Source organism: Ictidomys tridecemlineatus, chromosome 2, assembly GCF_052094955.1.
Source record: "Ictidomys tridecemlineatus isolate mIctTri1 chromosome 2, mIctTri1.hap1, whole genome shotgun sequence".
NCBI classification, from domain to species: Eukaryota; Metazoa; Chordata; class Mammalia; order Rodentia; family Sciuridae; genus Ictidomys; species Ictidomys tridecemlineatus.
This window is the reverse complement of record NC_135478.1, coordinates 9,138,275-9,162,163: the sequence shown is the minus strand read 5'-3', so window position 1 is coordinate 9,162,163 and position 23,889 is coordinate 9,138,275. Positions and strand designations below refer to the sequence as shown.

Sequence of the window (23,889 nt, the reverse complement as noted above, 5' to 3'; positions counted from 1 at the left end):
GGGCAGGACTGTGAAGTCTTAAGAGACGATAGATCAGAAGCATCGCGCTTAATGGCGGCGCAGAGTGCCTCCATCTTGGGAGTGGCGGCTCCTGCAACCGGAACAGAAAGTTCCTGAAAAATGCCGGTGAACCCCCAGCGGGAGAAGAAAAAGGAAAAAAAAAAAAAAATGCGATGAACACGTGATTGCATCGCGGCTAGGCCTCGTCCCCTTCGGAGACCGTCCTTCTGCGCGTCATCAGCCAATGAGAGTCGTAGGGTGGAACGCAGGCGATCTCCATGGGAACTTAGGAGGGAGGAGGGGGAGGAGGTTACCTAGCAACCGCGAGATGCTGAGAGGGCCAGCCAAGCCGTCGGAAAGTGCATTCCAGGCGCCCGAGGAACCAGAGCTGACGGATCCCGAACCGGAGCAGCGGACTCCTATTGCTCCTCTAGCTCCTAGCAGTCCTTGGCTCCAACCCAGTCATGACGTCTCCTCTGTGCAGGGCGGCCTCTCTCAACGCCCTGACTGCTCAGGACCAGGTCTCTACACCCTCTTCCAAAGCCAAGAGCAGTAAGGCTCAGGCCAAGTATGGCCATCCCCGAGGCAAGCACGCTACGCGAGCACAGGCCTGGCCCGCCCGCAGTTCCAAGGCAGAATCCCTCCGCGGGGCGGTGAAGACTTCTGTGCACGCACAGGTGGTTGAGTTGCAAAGGAAGATTCAACTATTAGGTAAGATGGCTCCAGAGGACCCAGAAGGATCGAGGGTCAACAGTGACCACCCAGTTTGACTAGGCATGGTGTGACAAAGGAGTTTCACTAGTATGAATCTAGGAGAACAAGTTTCTGGAGGCAAAAACTCACGCTTCTGTCGGGCTTGGTGGAGCAAGTTTCCAATCCCAGCGACTTGGGAGGCTAAGGCAGGAGGATCCCAAGTCTGAGGCCAGCCTCAGAAACTTTACGAGGCCCTGTCTCAAAATAAAAAGTAGAAAGGACTGGAGCTGGAGCTTAGTGATAAAGCGCCCTTGGATTCAATTTCCAGTACCCAAAACAAAAACAAAACGAAAAGAAACTCTCATACTCATTCATGGTTTTCCTCATCTCTCTTTTCAAACTTCTGAGCTCAGAACTGACTGGGGTAGGGGTTGGGTAGGTAGCTCCGTGGTAATAGTGCTTGCCTAGCATGTGTGATCCCTGAGTTCAATCCTCGGCACTGCCAGAAACAATGAGAGAGTGAACTGACTGGATTGTATTTCATATTTACTGTAATTTCGGTTCTTCCATATCATACATGTAGTAGTTAAAAAACAAACAAACAAAACAGATTCTAGAGCCAGAATTTTTGAGATCAAACCTGACTCTGCATAATAGTTGTTTGACCTCAGGCCATTTAACATGAACCTACTTGCTGTTTTTCCATCTGTAAAATGGAAATAGTAACAGAGCAAGGTGGCTACTTGGAATGTATAAAGTGATTAGAAAGGTGCCTGGTATATGATAAAGTATTATAAAGTGAGAACTAATAGTTCTCATGGATAGGGCAATCTTGTCCTTCCCGTGGCCATTTGACAATGTCTGGAGACATTTTTGGTTGTTACACTGCTGGAGAGCAGCTGCTCTTGGCATATATTGTGCCAAAGCCAGGATACAGTTTAACATCCTACAAGGCACACAGCAGCTTCCCACAGCAAATTATTCAGCCAAAACATCAATTGAGCAGATATTTGGGAAATCCTTGTGTGTAAATCATTATTGGTTTTACTAAGAATATTTCTGGGGGGGCGGTGGCCCACACCTATAACCCAGGTACTTGGGAGGCTGAGGCAGGAAGATGAAAATTTTGAGGCCATGGGCTGGGGATGTGGCTCAAGCGGTAGCGTGCTCGCCTGGCATGCATGCGGCCTGGGTTCGATCCTCAGTACCACATACCAACAAAGATGTTGTGTCCGCCGAGAACTAAAAAATAAATATTAAAAAATTCTCTCTCTCTCTCTCTCTCTCTCTTTAAAAAAAAAAAAAAAAAAGTTTGAGGCCAGCCTGGGAAATTTAGCAAGACCTTGTCTCAAAATTTATTTAAAAGTGCTGGGATGTAGCTCAGTAGTAGAGCACTCCTAGGTTCAGTCCCTAGTTCTGGAAAAGAAAAAAAAAGAGAGAGGAGAAGGAGATAATCTTGAATAGCTGTTGAAGGTGTGGATGCAGGAGCAAGATTGCTTGTGATGTTGAGCAATTTAAACCAATCTGAGCCTCGGTTTTCTCATCTGTGAAATGGGTATGATGTGTACTTACTGGCATGTGATATTGAGTACCTGGAAAGACCTGAGTCCAGCACCCAACACATAAATAAGGGCTGAAAACAAACTACTTTAACATGTATTTTGAGGGGATGGTAAGACATTTCAAGGCATGTGCACAATGTGTACCCATCAAGGTAATTGGCATATTCACAGACATTTGTCATTTCTTTGGAGAACACCCAAAATCCTCTGTACCATTTTGATATGTACAATTGACTTGCTGTCAGCCATAGTTATCCTACACTACAAGAAAATGTTGGAAGTTATTTCCCTGCGCCGGTTAACCATCTTCTCTCCATCTTCAAGTATCATTGTAATATTAAGTTGAAGATTGATTGCAAGAAGATCTTCCCTCTGGGAAGTCCCATCCGCCTACCTAATGACACTGAGCTTGTGTCTGCCCACCTCACCTGCCCCCAGAGAGTGACCGGAAAGCCTTTTATGAGAGCTCCCAGTGGAACATCAAGAAGAACCAGGACACCATCAGCCAGCTCCGAGAGGAGACCAAGATTCTCCAGCTGCAACTGACGGACCTGCTTCAGGTGAGGGTGAAGAGGTGGATGGCTGGGTGCTGGGGGCATGCAGGTGGCCTGAGTGAGGGGTGACGGGCTCCTCTCCTTGCAGGGAGATGAGAAAGTGGTCCAGGCAGTAATTCAAGAATGGAAATCAGAGAAGCCATACCTGAAGAACAGGACAGGCCAGGTTTGCCTCACCCACTGACCAGCTCCCTTGACTCCATCCTGGGTACCCTTCTCACGGGACTTCCTGCTGCCACTTTCCACCTCTCCAGACCTTTCCCTACACGGGCTGCCAATCATTTACTCCTCGGAGAAATCTCTATTACGCACTGGCTCTGTGTTTGACATGGTGTTAGGTGTCAGGGACCATGCAGTGACAAAACAGATCAAGTCTCCCTTCCAAGAAGCTCATATTCTTGTAGAGAAGCTGACCAACAAGACCCAAAACGAAACAAAACCTCCTCCAAAATTTGGGAATGGTGGTACAGCCTATAGTCCCAGCCATGTGGGAGGCTGGGTGGAAGGATCTCTTGAGCCTAGGAGTTTGAGGCCAACCTGAGAAATCTAGGGACCTCATCACTTAGGGGGGGAAAAACAGAACAACAGAGGTAAGAACAAAGGAATTCCAGCAACCATAAGAGAAATAAATAAATCAGTGTCATTTACTAGAGAAGGGCAAATACTGGTACTTCAGATTGGGAGTGAAGTCAGCAAAGACCTCTTTCCAAACGAGCTGGGAATGGAACATTAGAAAAAATATGGGAAAAGAACTCCTGGCAGAGGGAACAACAAGTGCAAAGTCCCTGAGGTAAGAAGAAGCATCGAGTGCGGAGACCAGGTGAAGACCAGGATAGCTGGGGAAGAGTGAGGCAAGGCAGGGAGACCCATCCTGGCCTCAACCATGTCATGGTTCTTTGAAGTGGAAAATAGACTTCAACAGACAGGAGGGGAGGCAAGAGAGAAGTCATCCAGGTGAAAGATGCTTTGGCCTGCACTACTACCAAAGTGGTAGAGGTTGAAGGAAAGAGATACCTCTGGGGAAACCTGACAGAGAAAGAGAGAATTCGCTAACAAATGAGATATATGTGGGAGAAAAATCTTTGATGGCATCAAAGTTTGGGAATTTTTTTTTTTTTTGTCTGTGTTTGGTGCTGGATACTGAACCCAGTTAAGCAGACATTTTATGACTGAGCTACCCCCCAGCAAGATTTGGGGTTTGAGTATGAATGGAGCTGCCATGAGCCCAGATGGGAAAAATGGCAGAAGGACTTGTTGGTGAGACAATCAGTGCTTTTGGAAGGGATGATTTTGAGAGTCTGCATGTGGGATAAGGGGAGGCTTAGTTTAGGTGTGTTCAGTGTAGAGATGGCCTCTAAGCCCCTGAGACTGTGTAAGATCACCAGTGGGGAGGGTATGAACCAGGAGGAGAGTCTGTGACTACCTCTCTCCGAAAACAAAAGACACGGAGACCAGAGACTGAATGGCCAGGGAGGTGGGTGGAAATTTGGAGACTGAGTCCATCAAAGAAAATCTGCAGGGACCTGATAAGAAGGGAGATGAAGGGGCTGTGGCTCAGTGGTAGAGCGCTTGCCTAGCATGTGTGAGGCACTGGGTTCGAGCCTCAGCACCACATAAAAATTAACAAATAAAATAAAGGCATTCTGGGGGCTGAGGATGTGGCTCAAGCGGTAGCACGCTCTCCTGGCATGCATGCAGCCCAGGTTCGATCCTCAGCACCACATACAAACAAAGATGTTGTGTCCGCCAAAAACTGAAAAATAAATATTAAAAAAATAAATAAAAAAAATAAAGGCATTCTGCCCATCTACACCTACAAAAAAATTAAACAATAAATAAAATTTTTTAAAAAGGGAGATCAAGGCCACTCTGTGGGAGAAGGGAGGAACTAAAAGACTCAGGCCCCTGCTCTCGCACTTGTCCTCCTGCAGCAGGCCCTGGAGCACCTGGACCACCAGCTGAGCGAGAAGGTGAAGCAGGTAAATGCCCTGAGACACCAGGTAGTGTTGAGGCAGAAGCGACTGGAGGAGCTCCAGCTGCAGCACAGCCTTCGCCAGCTAGAGATGACCGAGGCACAAAACTGCAACACGGAGGAGGCCAAGGTAGGACCTCCTCGCATAAGGAGGCACAAGGCATAAGGAGGCACAAGGCGAGGCCTGGGGAGCTGGGGCTGGGGGAGGAATGGAGGAGGGAGGGGACTCAGCCAGCCCTGCTGCCCACTAGACCTTGAGGAACCTGGAGAACCGCCTGGAGAAGGCCCGGATGAAGGCAGAAGAGGCAGAACACATTACCAATGTGTACCTGCAGCTCAAGGCCTATCTCCAGGTAGGGACTAGGCCTGCTTGGGGGGAGGAGGGCAGTCTGCCCGGAACCACAGCCACAGACCTGTCCCACTCCCATGCCCAGGAGGAGAGCCTCAACTTGGACAACCGTCTGGACTCCATGGAGGCTGAGGTGGTGAGAACCAAACAGGAGGTGGAGGAACTGCACGTGGTGAATCAAGAGGCCCTCAACGCACGGGACATTGCCAAGGTGCCAGCCCACCTGTCAAGGTCTCCTCCCCAGAATCTGAACCCAGCCTCGCCCGAGCCGCTCTTGTCTGTCCACCACACCCTGCCGACCTGTCCCGGCAGTGTCTACCGGGGCCTGTGCGCTCTGCCTCCAGCCGACATGGGTACCAGTTGCCCCTCTGCTCGCCCTCCAGAACCAGCTGCAGTATCTGGAGGAGACCGTGATTCGAGAACGCAAGAGCCGAGAGCGCTTCATAAGTGATTGCAAGAAGCGTGCTGAGGAGAAGAAACTGCAGAACGAGCGCATGGAGCGCAAGGTGGGCGCACCCAGGGGTGCAGGGCTTCGTGACCAGCCCAAACCCAACACGACCTGGCCTTGTCCCTTCCCAGTCATGTCCCCATTAGCCCTCACCCTGGACCCTTTCCTACTCTAACCCCCCTCCCCCCCACGCCCTCCCTGACTCCACCTCCACTTGATGGGAGGGCTCCTCCCACAGCCACCACATCCACCTCCTGCCCTCCTCTCTCTCCTTCCCTCGCACCTAAGTGCCCCATTTTGGCACTGCCAGAACCTCCCCTTACTCCTGGTCTCCACTCATCCTTCCCCCTGCTGACCAGGCCTCCCTGACCTAAACTGACCCTGCTGATAGCCCCCCCCTCTTGACTACTCCCCTTTGTGCTGGCTCTGAAGCCACCTCCTGACGAGTCCTGATCCCCGCCCAAGTGTTCTTACCTGGCTCCAAGTCTTTGCACGGCCCCCATTCCCCAGTTTGAACCCTGTCCCCTCCCAGCCTTGGCCCCAAACCTCTGTCCACCAACGGACCCTGGCTTTGACTCACTCCAAGAGCAGACTCAGCGGGAGCACATACTGCTGCAGTCGGACGACACCCTGCAGGACCACCTGCGCGCCAAGGACGAGGAGCTGCGACGGCGCTGGAACATGTACCAAATGGAGACGATTTTCGGCAAGGTCAAGGACGCCACTGGCGTGGCAGAAACGCACGTGAGTGCCGCGGTGGCCCTCTCCCTCCCCAGACGAACCCCAGCCGCGTCCCGGGGAGGGAGGGAGACCGTCACACTCCGCCTCCCCTCTCGCCGGCCTAGGCTTCTGCGCACGCACTTGCTCTCCTCTTGAGAGACACCCCTTTCCCCTCAGCTACCGGCCCACCCCACCGGAGAAACTGCTTTACACAAGACCCACAGGACTGCCTACATGCTTCCTCTCCTCCTGTCTTACTCCTGCGCTGACTTCTTTGGCCTGCCCCCTGTGTCCTGTCTCTCACATTTTACAGTTGTCCTCTTTGAAAAATTTCTTCTTATTCTTCCTTTTTTTAATACCAGGAATTGAACCCAGGGACACTTAATCACTGAGCCACATCCCCAACCCTTTAAAAATATATTTTATTTAGAGACAGGATCTTGCTAAGTTGCTGAAGCTGGATTTTTCTTTTAATGTTTTGTTTTAGTTGCAAACGGACACAATATCTTTATTTTTATTTATTTATTTTTATCGAATCCAGGGCCTCACACATGTGAGGCAAGGGCTTTACCCCTGAGTTACAATCCCAGCTCCCTGAGGCTGGCTTTGAACTCTCAATCCTTCTGCCTCAGCCTCCCAAACCACTGGGATTATAGGCTTGTGCCACAGCGCCTGACTTGAAAAAATTTCAAGGCTCCTGTGTCCCCTTAAAGTGCCGGGTTTCCACTGAGGAACACTAGTCTGTACCCTTTGGGTTCTCTGTGACCTTGCCGCTGCTCCCAAGGAGTTGATCCCCAGGAGGCCCTGAATTCCCAAATATGGGATCATCTGGGGCACCAAGGCAAACCCCTTTTCAGAAGTGTGTCCGGTGAGCGGATGGCTCCCCAGAGCCGGTGTTACTAGTGAGAATGGACGAGATTCCCTGCAGAAGTTGCTGGCACGTTAATTTTGGAAAGCAGCCATGCTCACGGCTGCTCTGTCCCCCACTCCATATCGATTTTGGCCAGCTCAAATGTAGACAGGGGCGCAAGAAAGAGGATTTGTCCAGGATTTTGTACACTCTTGAGGCAACCCCGAGTCCGACCCCCACTGCCCGCATACATCAGTTTGCCGTAGCCACCAGCCTAGACCACTTATCCCGTGTGGCGGGGAGGAAGGGGAGGAAGGAGAGGAGACGGAGCAGGCCGGTGCCTCCCTAGGCTCTGACTGGGCCTGGGTGGTCCGCAGTCCGTGGTGCGGCGGTTTGTGGCCCAGGGCGACACCTTCGCTCAGTTGGAGGCTCTTAAGAGTGAGAACCAACAGACGCTGACGAGGCTAAAGGAAGAGAAGCGGCGGTTACAGAGGGAGCTCGAAGACCTCAAGTACTCTGGGGAGGCCATGATGGTGAGGTGAGGCCAGGGTGCTCAAGGGAGGCCGGAGGGAGGCCGGAGGGAGGGCGGGGTCGGCAGTGCTCGGTGGTGACTTCTCCCCTCCCTGCAGCCAGCAGAAGATGCAAACTGAGATGCAGGAGAACCTCAAGACCGAGGGGCAGCGACATGCTGACGCACAGGATCAGCTGGAGCGCACCTTGAGGGCCATGCAGACGACTAAGGAAAACCTTGAGCACCTGGCGAGCAAGCTCAATCACATCAAAGTGGTAGGCCCCGCCCTCGAACGGCTCCCGCCCACAGCCTCTTAGGACTTTAGAGGTTCAGTCAAGCTTGGGGGTACCGCCGCCTAGGCCCAGGGAACCCAGGATGTCAAAAGCTCCGCCTACAGGAAGGCCCCTCCCCACTCACCGGAGTCCCCGCCCCATATCCCTGGTAAAGCCCTCTCTACCCCCAGGAGGCCTAGGATTTTAGATCCTTGACCTGCCTCGACTCCGCTCCCATGTCCTGGAGCGGCCGGAGACAGGAGAAGCCCCACCCTGTCGTTGCACAAGTCCATTTTTTCAGAAGGTCACTACTGCCTTCCTCGCGTTCCTACCCTTCACCAAGAGGCCTCCCGGCTCCCTTTTTATGCCCCTGGAGTTCAGAGGCCCGCCCTCAAGGCGTGGCCTTTGATTTCGGAGTCCGGACGCCTGGAGTAAGCACCAGCCCAGTGGGTGGCTCCTCCCCTCTGCAGCCGAGTCCCTGAGGGAAAACCCCAGCTTGGTGGCCCAGACCCCAGAGGCCCAGCCTCTTGCAACTGACCTGGCTCTCGCTGGCCACAGGAGAACGGCCGATTTGCTGGAAAGGAATTAGATCCCAACGCTGGGGACTATCTGCAGAACCTGCTGGGCCTCGTGGAGGAAAAGTTGCTGAAACTGCAGGCACAGCTCGAGAGCCACGATGTGCCGGAGATGCTGCGTCACATCGCCGACCGCGAGGTGCCCCTGAAGCTACGGGGCAGGACCCAGGAGACCCTGGGGCTGAGGGGGCGGGGCAGCCTTTAGGAGGCCAAGTTGGAGAAGCTCAGGAGCTGGAAAGGGGTCTTAGGGACAACGTGTGGAGTGAGCCTTTTACAAAAGGGAGAGGAGCCAAGAGAGCTGCAGTGGGTCTCGCGAGGCCAGAGGGCGCGACTGGGGGATTCAGGGTGGACAACCAGAGACTTAGTGGCAGGACCCCAAAGACCCGCGGTGGGCCTGAGTGACAAGTGGGTGCAGCTGGGCATCGGAGTGTCTGGTGAGAAAGAAGGACGCAGCGGGGCTGGAGGAAAACTAAGTAGGAGTGGGTAGTGGTCTCTGGAATCGGCATGGAGGAGGGGAGAGGAACTTCCCTGGGGCCCCAGCCTCGCCCTCACCTCCCTCTCTACCCCCTCCACTTAGTTCTATGCCACCTTAGAAGGAAAGCTGCCCCAGTACAACACTCGCATCCCCCTGCACCTTGCCAGTTCCAAGGACAAGTTCTTCGGTCAGTGCTGGCTGGAAAAGGGGGTGGGGTTTGGAGCGGCAAGAGGTGGTCTGAGCATGGGCTCTGGTCCAAGGTGGAGGTGGGGAGGGTGGTGATGGCCGGGGAGGAATGTCTGATTTGAGCTTGGGGAGCTGCATCGCCACATCGCCCGTGCCCTCGCAGACGAAGAGGAGAGTGAGGAAGAGGACAGCGTAGTGGTGAGCCGCGCTTCTCTCAAGATCCGCTCCCAGAAATTAATCGAAACCCGCAGCAAGAAGCGCAGCCGCTCGCGGAGGTCCTAGATTCGCATCTTGCCCATCTGGAGCCTCCATTCCCCTTCAGAGCCCCCGACTCCTCTGGGTCCAGTCACGGGTCCATGGGGCCCCTTCAAGGGCTGGATGAGGCCCGGACGGGGAGCTTAGCAGGCCAGTGGCAGCCCGGAGGAGAGGGGGCCGGACTAGATGTTCCCACAGTAAATCTCCCGAGGCGGGTCAGCGCTGGCCTCAGAATCGCGCAATAAAGGTCACCGACCAGCCTCCTGGGTATTCACCTCTTCTTGACCCCCCTGCACGACTGAAAAGACAACGTCCCATAAAACCCAGGCCGCAGACAGCCCCTTCCAACCTGGGGCGTGATGACTCCTGTCAGCTGATGCATAAAGTCACGAGGGATACCCTCACACCTGGGGCGGAGCAGCCCTGCCACTTGAGGACAGAGGACTCGGCCTGGGGACACATACCTGTCCTCCCTTAGCTATACACAACTTCAGCTCTCCACACCTGAGGATAGAGAAGGAAGCCCTCCCTCGGGGACAGACGTGCCCTCTCCTGAGGCTGGTTGATAGACGCCCACTGGTAGAACCGGGGTCTCTCCGAGGTGGGCCTGGGCCTTGCGGTCGGGCGGGGGGCCACCAGAGTCCCGGGTCAGCCCGCCCAAGAGAGACCGGCCGCCCCGCCCCGCCCGCCCCGCCTGCCCCAGAGCTCAGCCACTGCCCGCCGGCCCTTCCGCCTCACTCAGCGGCGCCGCAGAGCAGGACGGGTGTGGGCCATGGAGCGGTCGGCGGGCAAGGAGCTCGCCCTGGTAAGGGGGTTGGGGATCTCGGAACCTCACAACCCGGTGACCCGCCCCCGGTCCAAAAACTTAAGGTTCCCATCCCTAGGACTCAAATCGGATCTGCCTCCGTCCCCACTTCGGGACTCAGGGCTCTTGGCCCAGTGAAGTGGCTGGTTCATGGGCGGGGGTCTTTGGGTGCATCTGAAGGAGGCATCAGAAACATCCATGAGACGGAACCCTAGGACTCCACAAATGCCACCCCACCCCTTCAGAACCTGGGAGGAGGGTACCCAGGGCGGGAGGGCACCACCTGGGACCTGCCCTGCCGAGTCTTGTAGACCCCCGCGGGAAGCGGGAACCCCCAGGAAGGCCCGGCTTGAGTTCCAACGGCTAACGTGAGCCGCGGCCCCGGGACTGTCCTGAGCCCGCCTCCCGTCCAGGCGCCGTTGCAGGACTGGGGTGAGGAGACCGAGGACGGCGCGGTGTACAGTGTCGCCCTGCGCAGGCAGCGCAGTCAGCGCCGGAGCCCGGGGGAGGGTCCTGGGGGCAGCCAGGTGAGGAAGGGGCTGGGGGTGGGGGAAGAGGCGACCCGGTGAGGGCGGGTTGAACGGCGAGACCAGGGAGTGACCGGGTGAGGGAGAAGCTGGAGAGCAAAGCTTGGGCCGCCAGGAGCGGTGGGGCTCGAAGGAAGGGCGGAGCTTAAAAGTGACCAGGTGAGGGTAGAAGGGTACCTGGGGGCGACTTGGTGAGTGGGGGTAGATCCAGGAAATGGTGAGGCCGGGCGATGGCGCGTTCCTGAGCGGGACCTGGGGTAACCAGGTAAGGGCAGAACTGGACAGACGGAGGGGGCTGGGGATGTGGCTCAAGCGGTAGCGCGCTCGCCTAGCATGCGTGCGGCCCGGGTTCGATCCTCAGCAGCACCACATACCAACAAAGATGTTGTGTCTGCCAAGAAATAAGAAAAAAAAAATAAATGTTAAAATTCTCTCTCTCTCTCTCTCTGTCCCCCTCTCTCTCTCACTCTCTCTTTAAAAAAAAAAAAAAAAAAAAAAAAAAAAAAAAAGAACTGGACAGACGGCTCTGGGGAAGTCGGTTTAGTGGGTCAGAGCAGGAAAGAGCGGTGAAGTTTGGAAGCAGCCAGGTGAGGGTAGGTGGGGCCCCAGCACAGCCGGTGGAGCGTGACTGGAGGGCCACAGAAGCCCAGGGTTGGCAAAGTGAGGGACCGAGGTCAGAGCTCAGGAGGACAAAGATGCCTGGAACCGGTTGCTGGAGAGTCCTTTGTGGACAAAGCAAAATAATAAATCAGAAATATTCAGATTCAGAGGAATAGATAAGATCAGATGGAATGGCTAGTGATGGCCGTGAATGAAAAGGGGCATGGGGGCTCCTGGTCTCTCACTGCCGCCCCTCCCTGGCCCCCTTCCCTGTCCCCCCCCCTGCAGACCCCCACTCCCGCTGCCGATACCTTCCTCCACTACCGCACCAGCAAGGTGCGGGCGCTGAGGGCCGCTCGGCTGGAGAGGCTGGTGAGCGAGCTGGTGTCAGGAGACCGCGAGCAGGACCCGGGCTTTGTGCCTGCTTTCCTGGCCACCCACAGGGCCTTTGTACCCACTGCCCGAGTGTTGGAATACCTGTTACCACCGCCGCCGCCCCCACCCCCACCTTCCAGGTCAGTGGCCCTCAGAAACCTGCAGGTTCTCATCCCCAGATTCCCACCTGGGTTCCTTCCCCCACCTCCCCAGGTTTGGAACCAGGAAACACTCCCCACCCCAGAGCCCTCCTTCTAAGCACCCTCTGGCGCCCCCCTTTCATCTGATGAGGGCTTCTTCCCAGGGTAGAGAACAAGAAGACGGAAGGACAAGATCTGAGCTTCAATAAGAACTTGAGGTTGGCCGCCCTGAAAGGTGGGGGATGAGTGGGGTGGAGGGAGGAAAGTATTTCCAAGGTCAATGGTCAGTCTTGAGGTCTGAGGGCTGGAGGCTTGCTAACCTGAAAGGTTGGGAGCTCCCAAGCTCTGGGCCCAGCTCTGAGCCTGCTCCTCTGTCCAGGGCTGTGGTATCTGTGCTGGGCTCCTGGCTACGGGACCACCCTCAGGATTTCTGTGACCCTCCTACCCACCGAGACCTGGGCAGTGTCCGACTTTTTCTGGGCTGGGCAGCCCCAGGGAGTGCTGAGGCCCAGGAAGCAGAGAAGCTTCTGGAGGATTTCTCAGAGGAGCCTGAGGGAAAGCAACAAGAAGAGGAGCTACTGGTGACTTGGGCAGGTGAGGGGTTCTGGGTGCCCGTTGTGCACTGAGAAGGCAGTCCCACGCTGTCTGTCCTTCCAACTTCCTCCCCACTCTCAGAATCACAGATCTTGGGCAAGGTTTCTAAACCATCTTGAGACTCAGTTCTCCCCTCTGTAAAATGAAGATCTTAACTCTTTATCAAAGAATTAGTATTTGCCTTTGCTCCCCCTCTATCCAAAGGTACTCTGCCCTTGGGCTAGGGACCTGGGTTCGAATCCCAGTTTTGTTATTTGCTGACTGTGTGATCATGAATAAATCACTTCACCTCTCTGAACTGAAAAGGGGGGGGGAGCAGTGATAACAGTGCTTATTTCATTAGGCTCTTTATTCATTCATTAAATATTCAGCCACTGGTTCTGGCCATGTAACCATGGACTAGGGCTCCCAATTCCTCAGGAAAGTTATTCAGTAAGCAAGAAAACAAACAATGGGGACTTGGCCAATACTATTATTTTACTGATCCTTCATTATTAGATATCTACCACTTATAATAAAATGTCAGCCATTAGTCATATTGATATTATATTCTAGACCAGGTGCCAGCAAGCTGTCTGGTCCTTTATAGGAAAAAAGTTGTTGACCACTGATATAGAACATTTTTGGAGTAGGGGAAAATATCTATAAACCTCACTCAGGTCTTTGTTGACATGTCACCTCCTCACTCACAGTGGCTCTCTTTGGCCCTCTCCTAACAGACAACCCCTCCCAACTTGTGTGTCCACTTAGTCTTTCTTATTTTTCTGTACAACACTCTTGACATCCCTCCCTGGATTCTAGCTTTTGTTCATTTCTGTGGCCTGTGAGCACAGGAGAGGAGGATCATATTAGTCTTGTCCTGACTCTGCCCCCAGGAGCAGGAATCACATGGATTAGTTGACAGAATAATTGTATCCTGCTTATAGAGTATCAGCTTTCACCCATCTGTGTTTGATCTGATCCTTATAACGAAAGCTTCTATCTCCTTAATCCTTATCCTTTAATCCCAAGATTAAAGTGGCCACATTCCTCTCTGCTTTCCAAAGTGGCAGCCACTTTCTCTATCCCTGGCGACAAAGTCTGAGTTGTTAATATATTTGCACCCCGCGCCTTCCCTCCCTTGCCTTCAAGGTTTAATCAGTGAATTTCAAGTCTTTAGAATCACATAGTCCAATACGGTAGTTACTAGCCTTTGTGGCTATTTAAGTTAATCAAAATAAAATTTGTTAATTTTTTAAAATAAAAATTCACTTTTGCCATTATGCTGGTCACATTTCCAAAGATTGGTAACCACACTGAAGTGTTCAGGTAGAGCACATGTTGACCATGGCAGAAAATTCTATCTGCTGTAGTGGGACATGGTGCGTGACACCTGCAATCCCAGCTACTGGAGAGGCGGAGACAGGAGGATCCCAAATTTGAGGCCAGCCTCAGCAATTTAGTGAGAATTCATCTCAAAAGAAAAATTTTAAAAAGGGCCTGGGGTGTAGCTGAGTGGTGGAACACTTGCCTAACATGGGGGAAAATCCTGTGTTCTATCTCCATTACTGCAAGTAAACACAAAATCAACATTTTTAAAAAGCAGGTCTGTAAGCCCTTGCGGTCAGAGGAGAAAAATGAACATTTATTGAATACCTACCATGTGCTAGTGTCTGAAACACACTTTTTTTTGTAATTATTTTTAGTTGTAGATGAACATAATACCTTTATTTTATTTATTTATTTTTATGCGGTACTGAGGATTGAATCCAGGGCCTCACATGTGCTAGGCAAGTGCTCTACCACTGAGCTGTAACCCCAGCCCTAACATCTTTATTTTGAGTTTACTTTTTCCTATGGAAAACTTCAGACATATACAAAAGTAGAGACTAGTATAGAAAACATTTAGTCACTTATTACCTAACTTCAACAATTTTCAATTAGACCAAAAAAAAAAAAAAGGATGTCTCAAACTTATGTCACCCCACACTTAATTACCTTGGGTATGCACTTGTAACTGATGAGGGCTTTTAAGACATAACCTTCATGCCCATAAACATTTCAGGAAATTCAGAAATACTTACCATATTTTAAGTCCATATTCAGATAACCTCATTGTTCCTAAATTATCAGTTTTACAACGTTTCTTCAAATTGGAATGCAAAGAAATTCCACTCAGGAATTTGACTGTTTCTTTCCCAGGCCTCCACTATTCTATAACAGTTCTCCCCTTCCCTTGCCTTTTCTTGGATGCTCTGTGTGTGTGTGTAGGGGGTTGTCCTAAGGTGTGTCTCACATTCTTCTCAGTTCACCTGCCGGTTTCCCATAGTGCCATGCAGGTGTTCCTCTGTTCCCCCTCATTGCTCAGAAATCTAAACATTAGATTAGGTTTAGGTGCAATTTTTCCCCCAACTCTCACAAAAATTAATATTTTGTAATGCTACATGTCTAATTTGAAATGAAAGAGATAATTAAGCAAAGATAATTTTAGGACAATATGATAGTATCATATGAAGGAGAAATAATGAAAGTCACTTATACAATAATAACAGGTTTTGATGTTTGTTTGTTTTTTTTTTTCAACCAGGAATTGAACCCAGGGTGCTTAACCACAGATCCATACCACAGACTTTTTTTGGTATTTTACTTAGAGATAGATATTTTACTTAGTGACAGCCACGAATACCAACTAGTGCCAGAGAATGCACTGACAATGCAAAGACAGCTACATAGACAACGGTGACATTGCTTTCCAAATGGTGAATAATACTTGCAATTTCCAAACAAACAAAGTTCAGAATCTCAAGGTCCTTGCATCCTTGAAGCCAAAACAATTTGCTTATGAGCAAAACAATCAGATTCTAGGTGCAAATTATAGTAAATAGATTTTTTCCCATAATACAAATCTCTGGAGGGCCATTGGCTTTGGGGTGGCTAAATTAGCTATGCAGTCATCCTTCCAGGAAGCAAGATCTTTTCCCCAAAATGTCCCCTAGGGGGCGCCACCCTTGAAACCCACCACAGAAAAATCATTCAGGTTTATGGAATACTTTATAGCAGTCTGGTATGCATAACTCATTTGCTCTTTTAAAACAATTCAGATAAAGAAGTTAAGGCACAAAGAGATTAAAAGGCATGTTTTATCTTGATTTGCACAGCAAGGCTGGTGGACAAGCTTGGGTTTGAATTTGGGACTTTTTTTCTTTGTGGTGCTAGGGATGAATACCCAGGCTCTGCACATGCTAGACTCTACCACTGAGCTACACCCCATCCCTGAATTTGGAACTTTCCGACAACAACCTTCCCTCTCTCCAAAAGAGGACAGAAGAGTCTGATCTTAATACAACCTCCAAATCCTGCTTTCCACTTCAAATCTCTGTTCTGCCCTTTGCTGAAGGTGTGACTTAGGGGCAAATTGTTCTGTGCCTCAGTTTCCCCACCTTAAATGGTGGATAAATTATAGCACCTCCTTCAATGGGGTTCGTGCCCTGAGCTAGCAAGTTAATTCATATGAGGTATTAATTTTTTAAAAAATATTTATTTTTTAGGTTTAAGTGGGCACAATATCTTTATTTCACATTTATGTGGTGCTGAGGATTGAACCCAGTACCTCATGCATACTAAACGAGCGCTCTACCACTAAGCCACAACCCCAGGCCCCAGTGAGGTATTCATTATTGTTGTTATTACATCTTTTAAAATACTCAGGGAATTCACTCTATAGACGAGGAAGGTGAGGTTGAGCATAAAAGGATTTGCCCAAGATCACACAGGCAACTCTGGATTCAATTTGAGGGTTTTGATTCCCCTTCCCCCACGGAACCCAGGGCACTTAACCACTGAGCCACATCCCCAGCCCTTTTGTTGTATTTTATTTAGAGACAGGGTCTCACTGAGTTGCTTAGGGCTTTGCTAAACTGCTGAGGCTGGCTTTGAACTTGCCATCATACTCCCTCAGCCTCCCAAGCTGCTGGGATCATAGGCCTGCGCTACAGGGCCTGGCCCAAGTGAGCATTTTAAACCACATATCAATTCTCAGGACCTCCCAGGGCCCAGTCCCCCAGACCAGACTCTCCGGAGGGCTTCGTGGAAGAGGAGGAAGGGCCTAGGCGGGAAGGTCCCGAGCTCCTGGACTTCAGCGTGGGCGAGGTGGCCGAGCAGCTGACCCTTATGGATGTGGTGAGGACTGCAGACGGCGGCAGGGTGGGGATGTAGAGGGGAGGCGGGTTGCTGAGCCCCTACCCCACGCGCCTTCCCCTGACCAGGAGCTCTTTTCACGCGTGCGTTCCTGCGAGTGCCTGGGCTCGGTGTGGTCGCAGCGGGACCGCCCAGGGGCCTCGGGCGTTGCCCCCACTGTGCGTGCCACTGTGGCCCAGTTCAATGCAGTGACCGGCTGCGTGCTGGGCTCCGTGCTCGGGGCGCCGGGACTGGCAGCCGCGCAGAGAGCACAGCGGATCGAGAAGTGGATCCGCATAGCCCAGGTGTGTGCCGAGGGGCGGGAGAGAGTGAGATGGGTCAGGGGCACAGGGCGGGGCCAGGGCCTGGGGGGGGGGAGGAGAGGAGGAGTTGGGGTTAGAGATGGGAGGAGCTTGGGACGGCTGGGCTGAGAGGCTGAGAGTGGGGGTGATGGGGAGGGAAGAAGACTGGAGGCATCCTGAGGGAGGCTAGGCAGAGGTGAGGCCGGAGCCTGAAAAATGAGAAGAAATGGGGGTGGGGTGGAAACAGAGAGGGGCATGTGTCCAGGCGATGGGAGGGGAAGAAAGTTGATACCTGCGGTGACTTGGGTTCAGGGAGGAGGGTTCTAGGTCCAGAAGAGGGGCTGTGGACACGTCTAGGACCCAGGGACCAGGAGAAGCCAAGTTCAGAGGGAGCAGCTGGCCGAGTCCAGAGAGAGAGGGGTCTCCCAGAGGAGGAGGAAGAGGCTTAGCTTGTCATGTGTGGGGCGAGACTTGGGGGTCAGAAGTCACAAGATCAAAGGTGCCTGGTGCCTGGGAATCAGATTAGGGACGTGACCAGCACCCCCACCCCATCAGTGCTGCCGAGAACTGCGGAACTTCTCTTCTTTGCGAGCCATCCTGTCCGCCCTGCAGTCTAACCCCATCTATAGGCTCAAGCGCAGCTGGGGGGCTGTGAGCCGGTGAGCCTGGGTCGAGGGTGGGGACCACCCCATCCCAGCTCTGATCTTCTCAGCTCCTGACCCCTGACCACCCTCCTCTGACCTTCCAGGGAACCGTTATCCACTTTCAGGAAACTTTCACAGATTTTCTCGGATGAAAACAACCACCTCAGTAGCAGAGAGATTCTTTCCCAGGTACAGACAGACTGGAACCCAGTGAATCCCAGGCCCAGCAAGGGGACTTGGGGCCAGGCAGGAGGCATCGTCTTGTCCTTGTCACAATGTCCTTTCCCTGCATTTCACCAGTGACAATTCTCCAGTCCATACTCAGCCTCACATTTTAATTTTCTCTGCTGTTTCCATTAGAGTTCGCACTGGGCCACAACCTTATTTATTCATTCGACAATATCCAAGAAGTCATGAGGAAGGTTACTGAAGGTCAAAGTCATAGCCAAGTGTGAAAAAAAATTGTTCTGGGGATTTACCTTGAGAAGCAAGATTTTTAAATGTGGGCCAACAAGCCGGCTTCGTTTTAGGCAAGAGTTAGGTTCTAATTACAACCAGGAGCTGGTTCTTAGAATCCAGATAGATGGAGTGTGAGGCCTGGAGCCCTCAAGATAAGTGTGCGACTTGTTCACTCCTGCAGGTCTCGGCTTCCCCATAGAGGCCCCGCCGCGCCCCCTCATCTCCACATGCCCCCGCCTGCATTATTGCCCTTGTCCCTGCCCTGCTGTCATGGGGTTGGCCTGGCTGCTGCTGTCTCCCTCCCTGGGTCTCCATCAGGACAGGAATTCTGTCTCTCTCATTCACTGCTGTCTACTCAGCACCCAGGATGGTGAATGGCACTCAGTAGGTGCTCAATAAATGCCTTGTTAGTGAAGGCATATTCAAATAATGAGAGTTCAAGGGACAAGCCCTGCCTAAGCACCTACTGTGTACCAGGTGCTATTCCTGCTGTGCCACCAACCAGGCATGATCACTGTCCCAGGAGCAGGGGGACTCCAGCCCTGGACAGGGAGATGCAGAATGGAGCACTGTCTACTCCAGTGACCGCATGGCGAGCAGGCAGAGCCAGGATGAACCAAATTCCCAGTGGGCCTGTATCATCCAGGCTGGGGACAAGGATTCCCTTCTGTGCCCCCCAGCACCCCTGCTCTCCCTCTCTCTCCACGTGCACTTTCCCTGGGGTAGCCCCCTCCTTGGGTTGGCTTGAAAACTCGCTTGTGATTCTTGAAAGAAGGAGGGGTGTACATGGTGGGTCTTGAGGCGACCTCTCTGAGGAAGGGTCTAAGGAGATCCCAGGGCCACTCAGTCCTTCTCTCCCCGCCAGGAGGAGGCCACTGAGGGAGCCCAACAAGAGGACAACCCTCCGGGAAGCCTACCTTCAGTGAGTGTTCCAGTTTGGGATGAGGGTCGAGGGGGACCCTGGGGAGGGATGGGAGGTGACGGGGTCAGTGTGGACGGCTAGTGACTCGAGCTTTGGGGGCAGCAGAAACTGCCCCCAGGTCCTGTTCCCTACCTTGGCACCTTTCTCACGGACCTGGTTATGCTGGACACAGCTCTGCCGGACATGTTGGAGGTCTGACCCTTGACCCTTGATCCCAGCTGCACTTACCCCACCCAGCACAGCAGGCCTCATGCCACTCACCCTGGGTCCTGCCTTGCACTCCTGACCCCAGCCCCCTGAGCACAGTGGAGCTCCCGACATCTTAGCTCTTGACCTTGACCCTTTAACCTTGACTCTGATGGCTCTAGTTCAAACAAACTTTGCCCCCAGGGAGATCTGATCAACTTTGAGAAGAGGAGGAAGGTGAGTGGCATCGGGGTGGATATAAGGAGGTGGCCTGAGCTGTGGGCAGGGGGCCGGGTCTCAGCCACTGCCCCCTCAGGAATGGGAGATCCTGGCCCGCATCCAGCAGCTGCAGAGGCGCTGTCGGAGCTACAGCCTCAGCCCCCACCCACCTGTCCTGGCTGCCCTGCGTGCCCAGCGCCAGCTCAGCGAGGAGCAGAGGTGACCACCCTGTGGCCTAGCCCATCCCCACCCCAGCTGACCCTGGATCTCACGCAGGGTCCTGCTCACCCAGTGCACTTCCCTGGCTCCTTTCAAGACCCACATTTGAGCCTGGGTCCCCACCTGTGACCTCCAGCCTAGTTCAAGGGTCACCACTGACCTGTAATCCCACACTTGACCCCACCTGCCATTTCGACTTCCACCTGCAACCACTGTCCATCTGTCCTCTTCCCTACCTGAACCTATCTGGTGATGAGTCCCTTCGTGACTTCTGCCATCTGAGTCTGTGACCCTAATAACTGACCCCTGGTTCTGAGCAGTGGACCTAGCCTGCGTGTCTCCTGACCACTAGACTCAACTGTCCCAGTTGTTTCTCATTCTCTCAAATCCATGACCTTCACTGTGGTCCCAGTGATGACCTGGTCCTGAACTTTAGCCTTGACCCGATTCATCTTATTCTCACTCTGCAAGTCCTGGTAGACCTGCCACTCAAGCCATCCCACCCCATCCCCGAAGAGCCCGAATCCCTCCCTGACCCCGACTAACCCCCAGCTTCTCCCCCTCACACCCAAACTTGACCCCAACTGACGCTGACTCCTGCCTCCTCATCTGTCTCTGATGCCTGGACCCAACCCCCAACACACTGACCCCTCAGCTACCGAGTCTCCCGGGTCATCGAGCCACCAGCCGCGTCCTGTCCCACTTCCCCGCGTGTCCGGAGGCGCATCAGCCTCACTAAACGTCTTAGTGCGTGAGTCTTGGGGGCTGCTGGGGGTGCATGGGCAGATACTGGGGGCTGTTCCGGGGCTGAGTCTGGCCTCAGCCTCACCCCCTGTCTCCATCCTCAGGAAGCTGTCCCGAGAGAAAAACTCGTCCCCTGGCAGCAGTCCTGGAGACCCCTCATCGCCCACCTCCAGGTGGGTATCCGTTAGAAGACAGCCTGGAGACAGCAGAGCCAGGTGTCAGGGCAGCTTCCACCTCAGGCTCTGTGTCCCCCCAGTCTGTCCCCAGGGTCCCCCCCATCCAGCCCTAGATCTGAGGACCGTCATCTTGGACCCCCTGCTTCTCCAGGGCCCCAGGGCCCCAGCACCAAGGTACCACGCCTGCCTGTGTCTGCATGGAGGGCTGTGTGTGTGTGTGTGTGTGTGTGTGTATACACGGGAGTGTGGGACCCACTGAGTTCTCTGGGGGTCCATCCAAGAGACCGTGTGGGTCTCCATAGCCACGTTGGATCGCTCACCCACCTCGTGGCACAGATCTGGAGAGAGCTCCTGCTCACCCGCAGGGCATTCTGCAGAACACTCACCCTCTTACTCAAGTGTGTCCCTAGGAACCTGCACACCTGAAGGGAACTGTGGGCTGGACACCGTGGGTGGCGCTGTTCACTGGCATGGGCTCGCGGGTGTACAACAGGCGCGAAAGCGTGTGTGAACACATACTGCTTTCCTGTACACAGGATTTGCGTGTGAATGCGGGTCTGTGTGTATCTGGGTCATGTGCACATTTGTTTCTGTAACAGGGAGACGGGGTCTAGGTATATGTGGGCCTGCTCGTGTCCCCTAATTGGGTGTCCCTGACTCTGGGGCTGTGGAGGGACGTTTGATTGTGTGTGCTGGGGAATGTGACCGTGGGCCTATTGAACAGACCACTGGGGGAGGGGCCTTGTGGTCTCCCACCCATCAGCACCTGCGGATGCCTCTGCCCTCCCACTGCCTACAGCTGCCCCTGGGCCCAGACCTGTCCCTGAGCAGTCCTCGCATCCCCCTCCCTGGGCAGCAGAGCTCGGAGGCCCGTGTGATTCGCATCAGCATTGACAACAACCATGGGAACCTCTATCGGAGCATCCTGGTGAGGGGCTAGGCCGGAGGCTTGCTGGGGACAGCCTGCCTTTGGGGCTGGGGCCCTCCCCCTCACCTCCTGTCCCCCTCTTCCAGCTTACTAGTCAGGACAAAACCCCCAGTGTCGTGCAGCGAGCCCTACAGAAGCACAATGTGTCCCAGCCCTGGGCCCGTGACTACCAGCTCTTCCAAGTCCTTCCTGGGGACAGGGGTGAGCAGGGACAGCTGGGAGCACCAGACTGGGAGGCAGGTGGGAAAGTAGCGGTCTGGCCAGGGCCAAGGCTGGATCCCAGCGTTACCTGGGCTCACAGGGCCACAAGGTGTTTTAGGCACAGTTAGGGGTAAGATGGAGCAGGGTGGGGAGAGGAGGAGGAAGATATCCCGTGGGTTCAGGTAACATTGTACTATTTCCCACCCTCACGCTGAGCCAGGTAGGAGGTTGTCCTGGTCTGGTGTGATGGAGGGGGCACTGAAGTTTGGCTTCCTAGGATTTATGGGCCAATGAGATTATCCTGGTCAAATGCAAGGAGGGACTAGAAGTTTGTCTAACCTTAAATTTGTAGGATCATGAGTTTTTTTGGGGGGCTCAACCTGGAGGGGCAGAAGATGACGGGGTGTCTGAGCTTAGATACAGGAGGAAACGAGGTTGTTGAGGCTCACCCTGGGGACCCTGGAGATGCCTGAACTTGGAAGAGGAGAGAGCCACATGCTCTTGAACCCAAGGCAGGGAGCATGAGGTTGTTCAGTGTGGAGGCAGGTCAGAGGCTGCCTAGTCTTGGACAAGGAGAGGCAAGAGTCACGGCGGAAGGGTGGCTGGACATTGGGAAAGAATGTATGAAACTGCAAAGGCCATGAACCCGAGCAGATGGGAAAGTAGCAAGTCATCCAAGTTCATGGTGACCACAGCCTGAACTTGGCTGGGAAGTGGTAGGGGGAGGGGGAGGTGTGCGGGGAGTTGTGGGGTGAGCACTTTAGACCCCACTGCAGGAATGGTAGGAGGTGGCCCAGGCGCTGGGGAGTTGTCACTGTCTCCAGTGAGAAGAGAATGAGGTTGGGTCAGCACTAGCTGGAGGGACCCAAGGCTGTTGAGGCTCTAGAACAAATGGTAGAAAGTTGCCCAGGTCCTTTGTGAACCCACCACCATCTCCATGCCTGGCCAGAGCTCCTGATTCCTGACAATGCCAACGTCTTCTACGCGATGAGTCCAGCTGCCCCTGGGGACTTCGTGCTACGGCAGAAGGAGGGGACCCGGCACACACCTTCTGCCTCCACAAGCTGAGGTGGCCTCTCCTCCCTCCAGGTCACAGGCCCCTTGGGCAACTTGGGACCTGGCTTCTACAGCCATGGGGGCCGGGTACCCCTCTCCTGGAAAGCCTCTGTCCCCTAGTGGGGCTCTGTATTTTCTGGTAACCCCGCCTCAACTCCAGCCCATCAGCCCCTGCCCCTCTGCCCTCTGAGTCCTGGACCCTCACTCCCATGACATTAGCACGCAGGGTGGCCACGATGGTAACAAAAAGGCAGAGAAAACCGAGAACCCTGAGAAAGGCATTGAGAGTTCCTGTGGATGCCAGAGCGGACCCTGCCGCACATGGAGGGAGGGTGTGGGGGACTCCCCGACTTTTGGAGGGCGATGTCTTTCCTGATGTGTACATAGGAGAGTGAAGATGTGAAATTCCATCAGAAACAGAAAGAAATTACCCTATCCCAAGTCAGTAAGGGCCGTGAAGACGGAAAGAGCACGTGAGCTCTCACTGCCCATAGGAAAAGAAACCAGTGGAGAAAGCAGACAAGGAGCCGAGTGGCCACTGCAGAGTAGTGATAATATTAACATGCCCACCACAGGCTTCTAGTCTGAGCTGGGCATCCACTAAGCGCTTTATATCTCACTGTATTAATCAGAGTTTTTTTTGGCTTTAAGTAGTTGAAATCCTATTCAAACAGGTATGTACCAAAAAGAAAATTGATAGCTCATATAATTGAGAAGGCAATTGGGTCTGCTTCAGGCACAGTTGGATCCAGGGACTCAAAAGATATCAAAATTTTATTGCTGTGTCTTAGCTGTGGTTTTCTCTGAGAATGAGACTGTCTGTTATCCCCCCAAATCCAATTACCCTTTTCTATGGTAATAGAGTCACTGACTTTTTAGCTAGCCATTCTAGTTAAAGCTGCATTTCCTAAATCCCTGCAGCAAGTGTGGCCATATAAGATATAAAAGGAAAGAAGAAAGGGTATATATCTCCCACCCCCTCCTTTTTCTGCTGGTTGGAATGAAGATGTGGAGTGGATCATCCTGGATGGAGTGGCCCATGTCCTCTGAATGACTGAGCAACAAGCTGGAAGGAGCCTGGGCCTCTGCGACCTTGGAGCTGCCATTTTAGGATGCTGCCACTGGACTGTCACATAGGAGAGAAATAAATTTCTACCTTTCTTAGGCCTTTATTATTTGGTTCTCTGTTACAGTCTCTAAAAGAACAATTAGTAT

The 23,889-nt window shown here is 53.2% G+C and overlaps 2 protein-coding genes and 1 long non-coding RNA gene across 15 annotated transcripts; 2 read left to right on the top strand and 1 right to left on the bottom strand.

Moving 5' to 3' along the window:
• Positions 1–17: 17 nt before the first annotated feature.
• Positions 18–9,682, top strand: Odad3 (outer dynein arm docking complex subunit 3). 3 transcript variants are annotated; one of them, XR_013433142.1, is made up of 13 exons: positions 18–711; positions 2,694–2,815; positions 2,898–2,975; positions 4,741–4,911; positions 5,033–5,134; positions 5,216–5,341; positions 5,514–5,636; positions 6,170–6,322; positions 7,526–7,686; positions 7,778–7,934; positions 8,490–8,940; positions 9,084–9,168; positions 9,331–9,401. XR_013433142.1 is itself a non-coding variant. In XM_005336168.5 (13 exons), the coding sequence occupies exons 1-13, from the start codon at positions 465–467 to the stop codon at positions 9,447–9,449; spliced, it is 1,800 nt and encodes a 599-aa protein (XP_005336225.1). In that variant the 5' UTR covers positions 28–464; the 3' UTR covers positions 9,450–9,682. The 3 variants fall into 3 exon arrangements, 2 of the variants coding, with proteins under 2 accessions (XP_005336225.1, XP_021589552.1); XM_005336168.5 differs by having other exon boundaries at positions 28–711; positions 8,490–8,645; positions 9,331–9,682; XM_021733877.3 differs by lacking the exon at positions 2,898–2,975 and having other exon boundaries at positions 28–711; positions 8,490–8,645; positions 9,331–9,682.
• On the bottom strand, positions 984–8,611 carry LOC144373508 (uncharacterized). Its single transcript, XR_013433163.1, has 3 exons — positions 8,470–8,611; positions 6,159–7,612; positions 984–1,192 (listed from the first exon to the last, which is right to left on the bottom strand). It is a non-coding gene; the product is annotated as an uncharacterized LOC144373508 (long non-coding RNA).
• Positions 9,683–9,847: 165 nt separating the features above from the next.
• On the top strand, positions 9,848–23,846 carry Rgl3 (ral guanine nucleotide dissociation stimulator like 3). 11 transcript variants are annotated; one of them, XM_078036493.1, is made up of 20 exons: positions 10,103–10,227; positions 10,641–10,754; positions 11,643–11,869; positions 12,034–12,087; positions 12,249–12,463; positions 16,482–16,621; positions 16,708–16,923; positions 17,476–17,579; positions 17,669–17,753; positions 18,889–18,945; positions 19,048–19,137; positions 19,336–19,368; positions 19,448–19,569; positions 20,225–20,320; positions 20,418–20,486; positions 20,570–20,663; positions 21,214–21,417; positions 21,504–21,618; positions 22,568–22,687; positions 23,681–23,846. In XM_078036493.1, the coding sequence occupies exons 1-19, from the start codon at positions 10,195–10,197 to the stop codon at positions 22,684–22,686; spliced, it is 2,187 nt and encodes a 728-aa protein (XP_077892619.1). In that variant the 5' UTR covers positions 10,103–10,194; the 3' UTR covers position 22,687; positions 23,681–23,846. The 11 variants fall into 11 exon arrangements, 8 of the variants coding, with proteins under 8 accessions (XP_077892623.1, XP_077892625.1, XP_005336223.2 ...); XM_078036481.1 differs by having other exon boundaries at positions 23,596–23,846; XM_078036491.1 differs by having other exon boundaries at positions 22,568–22,707.
• Positions 23,847–23,889: the final 43 nt, after the last annotated feature.

Excerpts from the sequence above, each read along its gene's own strand:
- Odad3 (XM_005336168.5), top strand. The coding sequence starts at position 465 with ATGACGTCTCCTCTGTGCAGGGCGGCCTCTCTCAACGCCCTGACTGCT. Across the intron at positions 5,342-5,513 it reads ACGCACGGGACATTGCCAAG|AACCAGCTGCAGTATCTGGA; the intron begins GTGCCAGCCCAC and ends CTCGCCCTCCAG. Across the intron at positions 6,323-7,525 it reads CTGGCGTGGCAGAAACGCAC|TCCGTGGTGCGGCGGTTTGT; the intron begins GTGAGTGCCGCG and ends GGTGGTCCGCAG.
- Rgl3 (XM_078036493.1), top strand. The coding sequence starts at position 10,195 with ATGGAGCGGTCGGCGGGCAAGGAGCTCGCCCTG. Across the intron at positions 19,369-19,447 it reads ACTTTGAGAAGAGGAGGAAG|GAATGGGAGATCCTGGCCCG; the intron begins GTGAGTGGCATC and ends CTGCCCCCTCAG. Across the intron at positions 20,321-20,417 it reads CTCACTAAACGTCTTAGTGC|GAAGCTGTCCCGAGAGAAAA; the intron begins GTGAGTCTTGGG and ends CTCCATCCTCAG.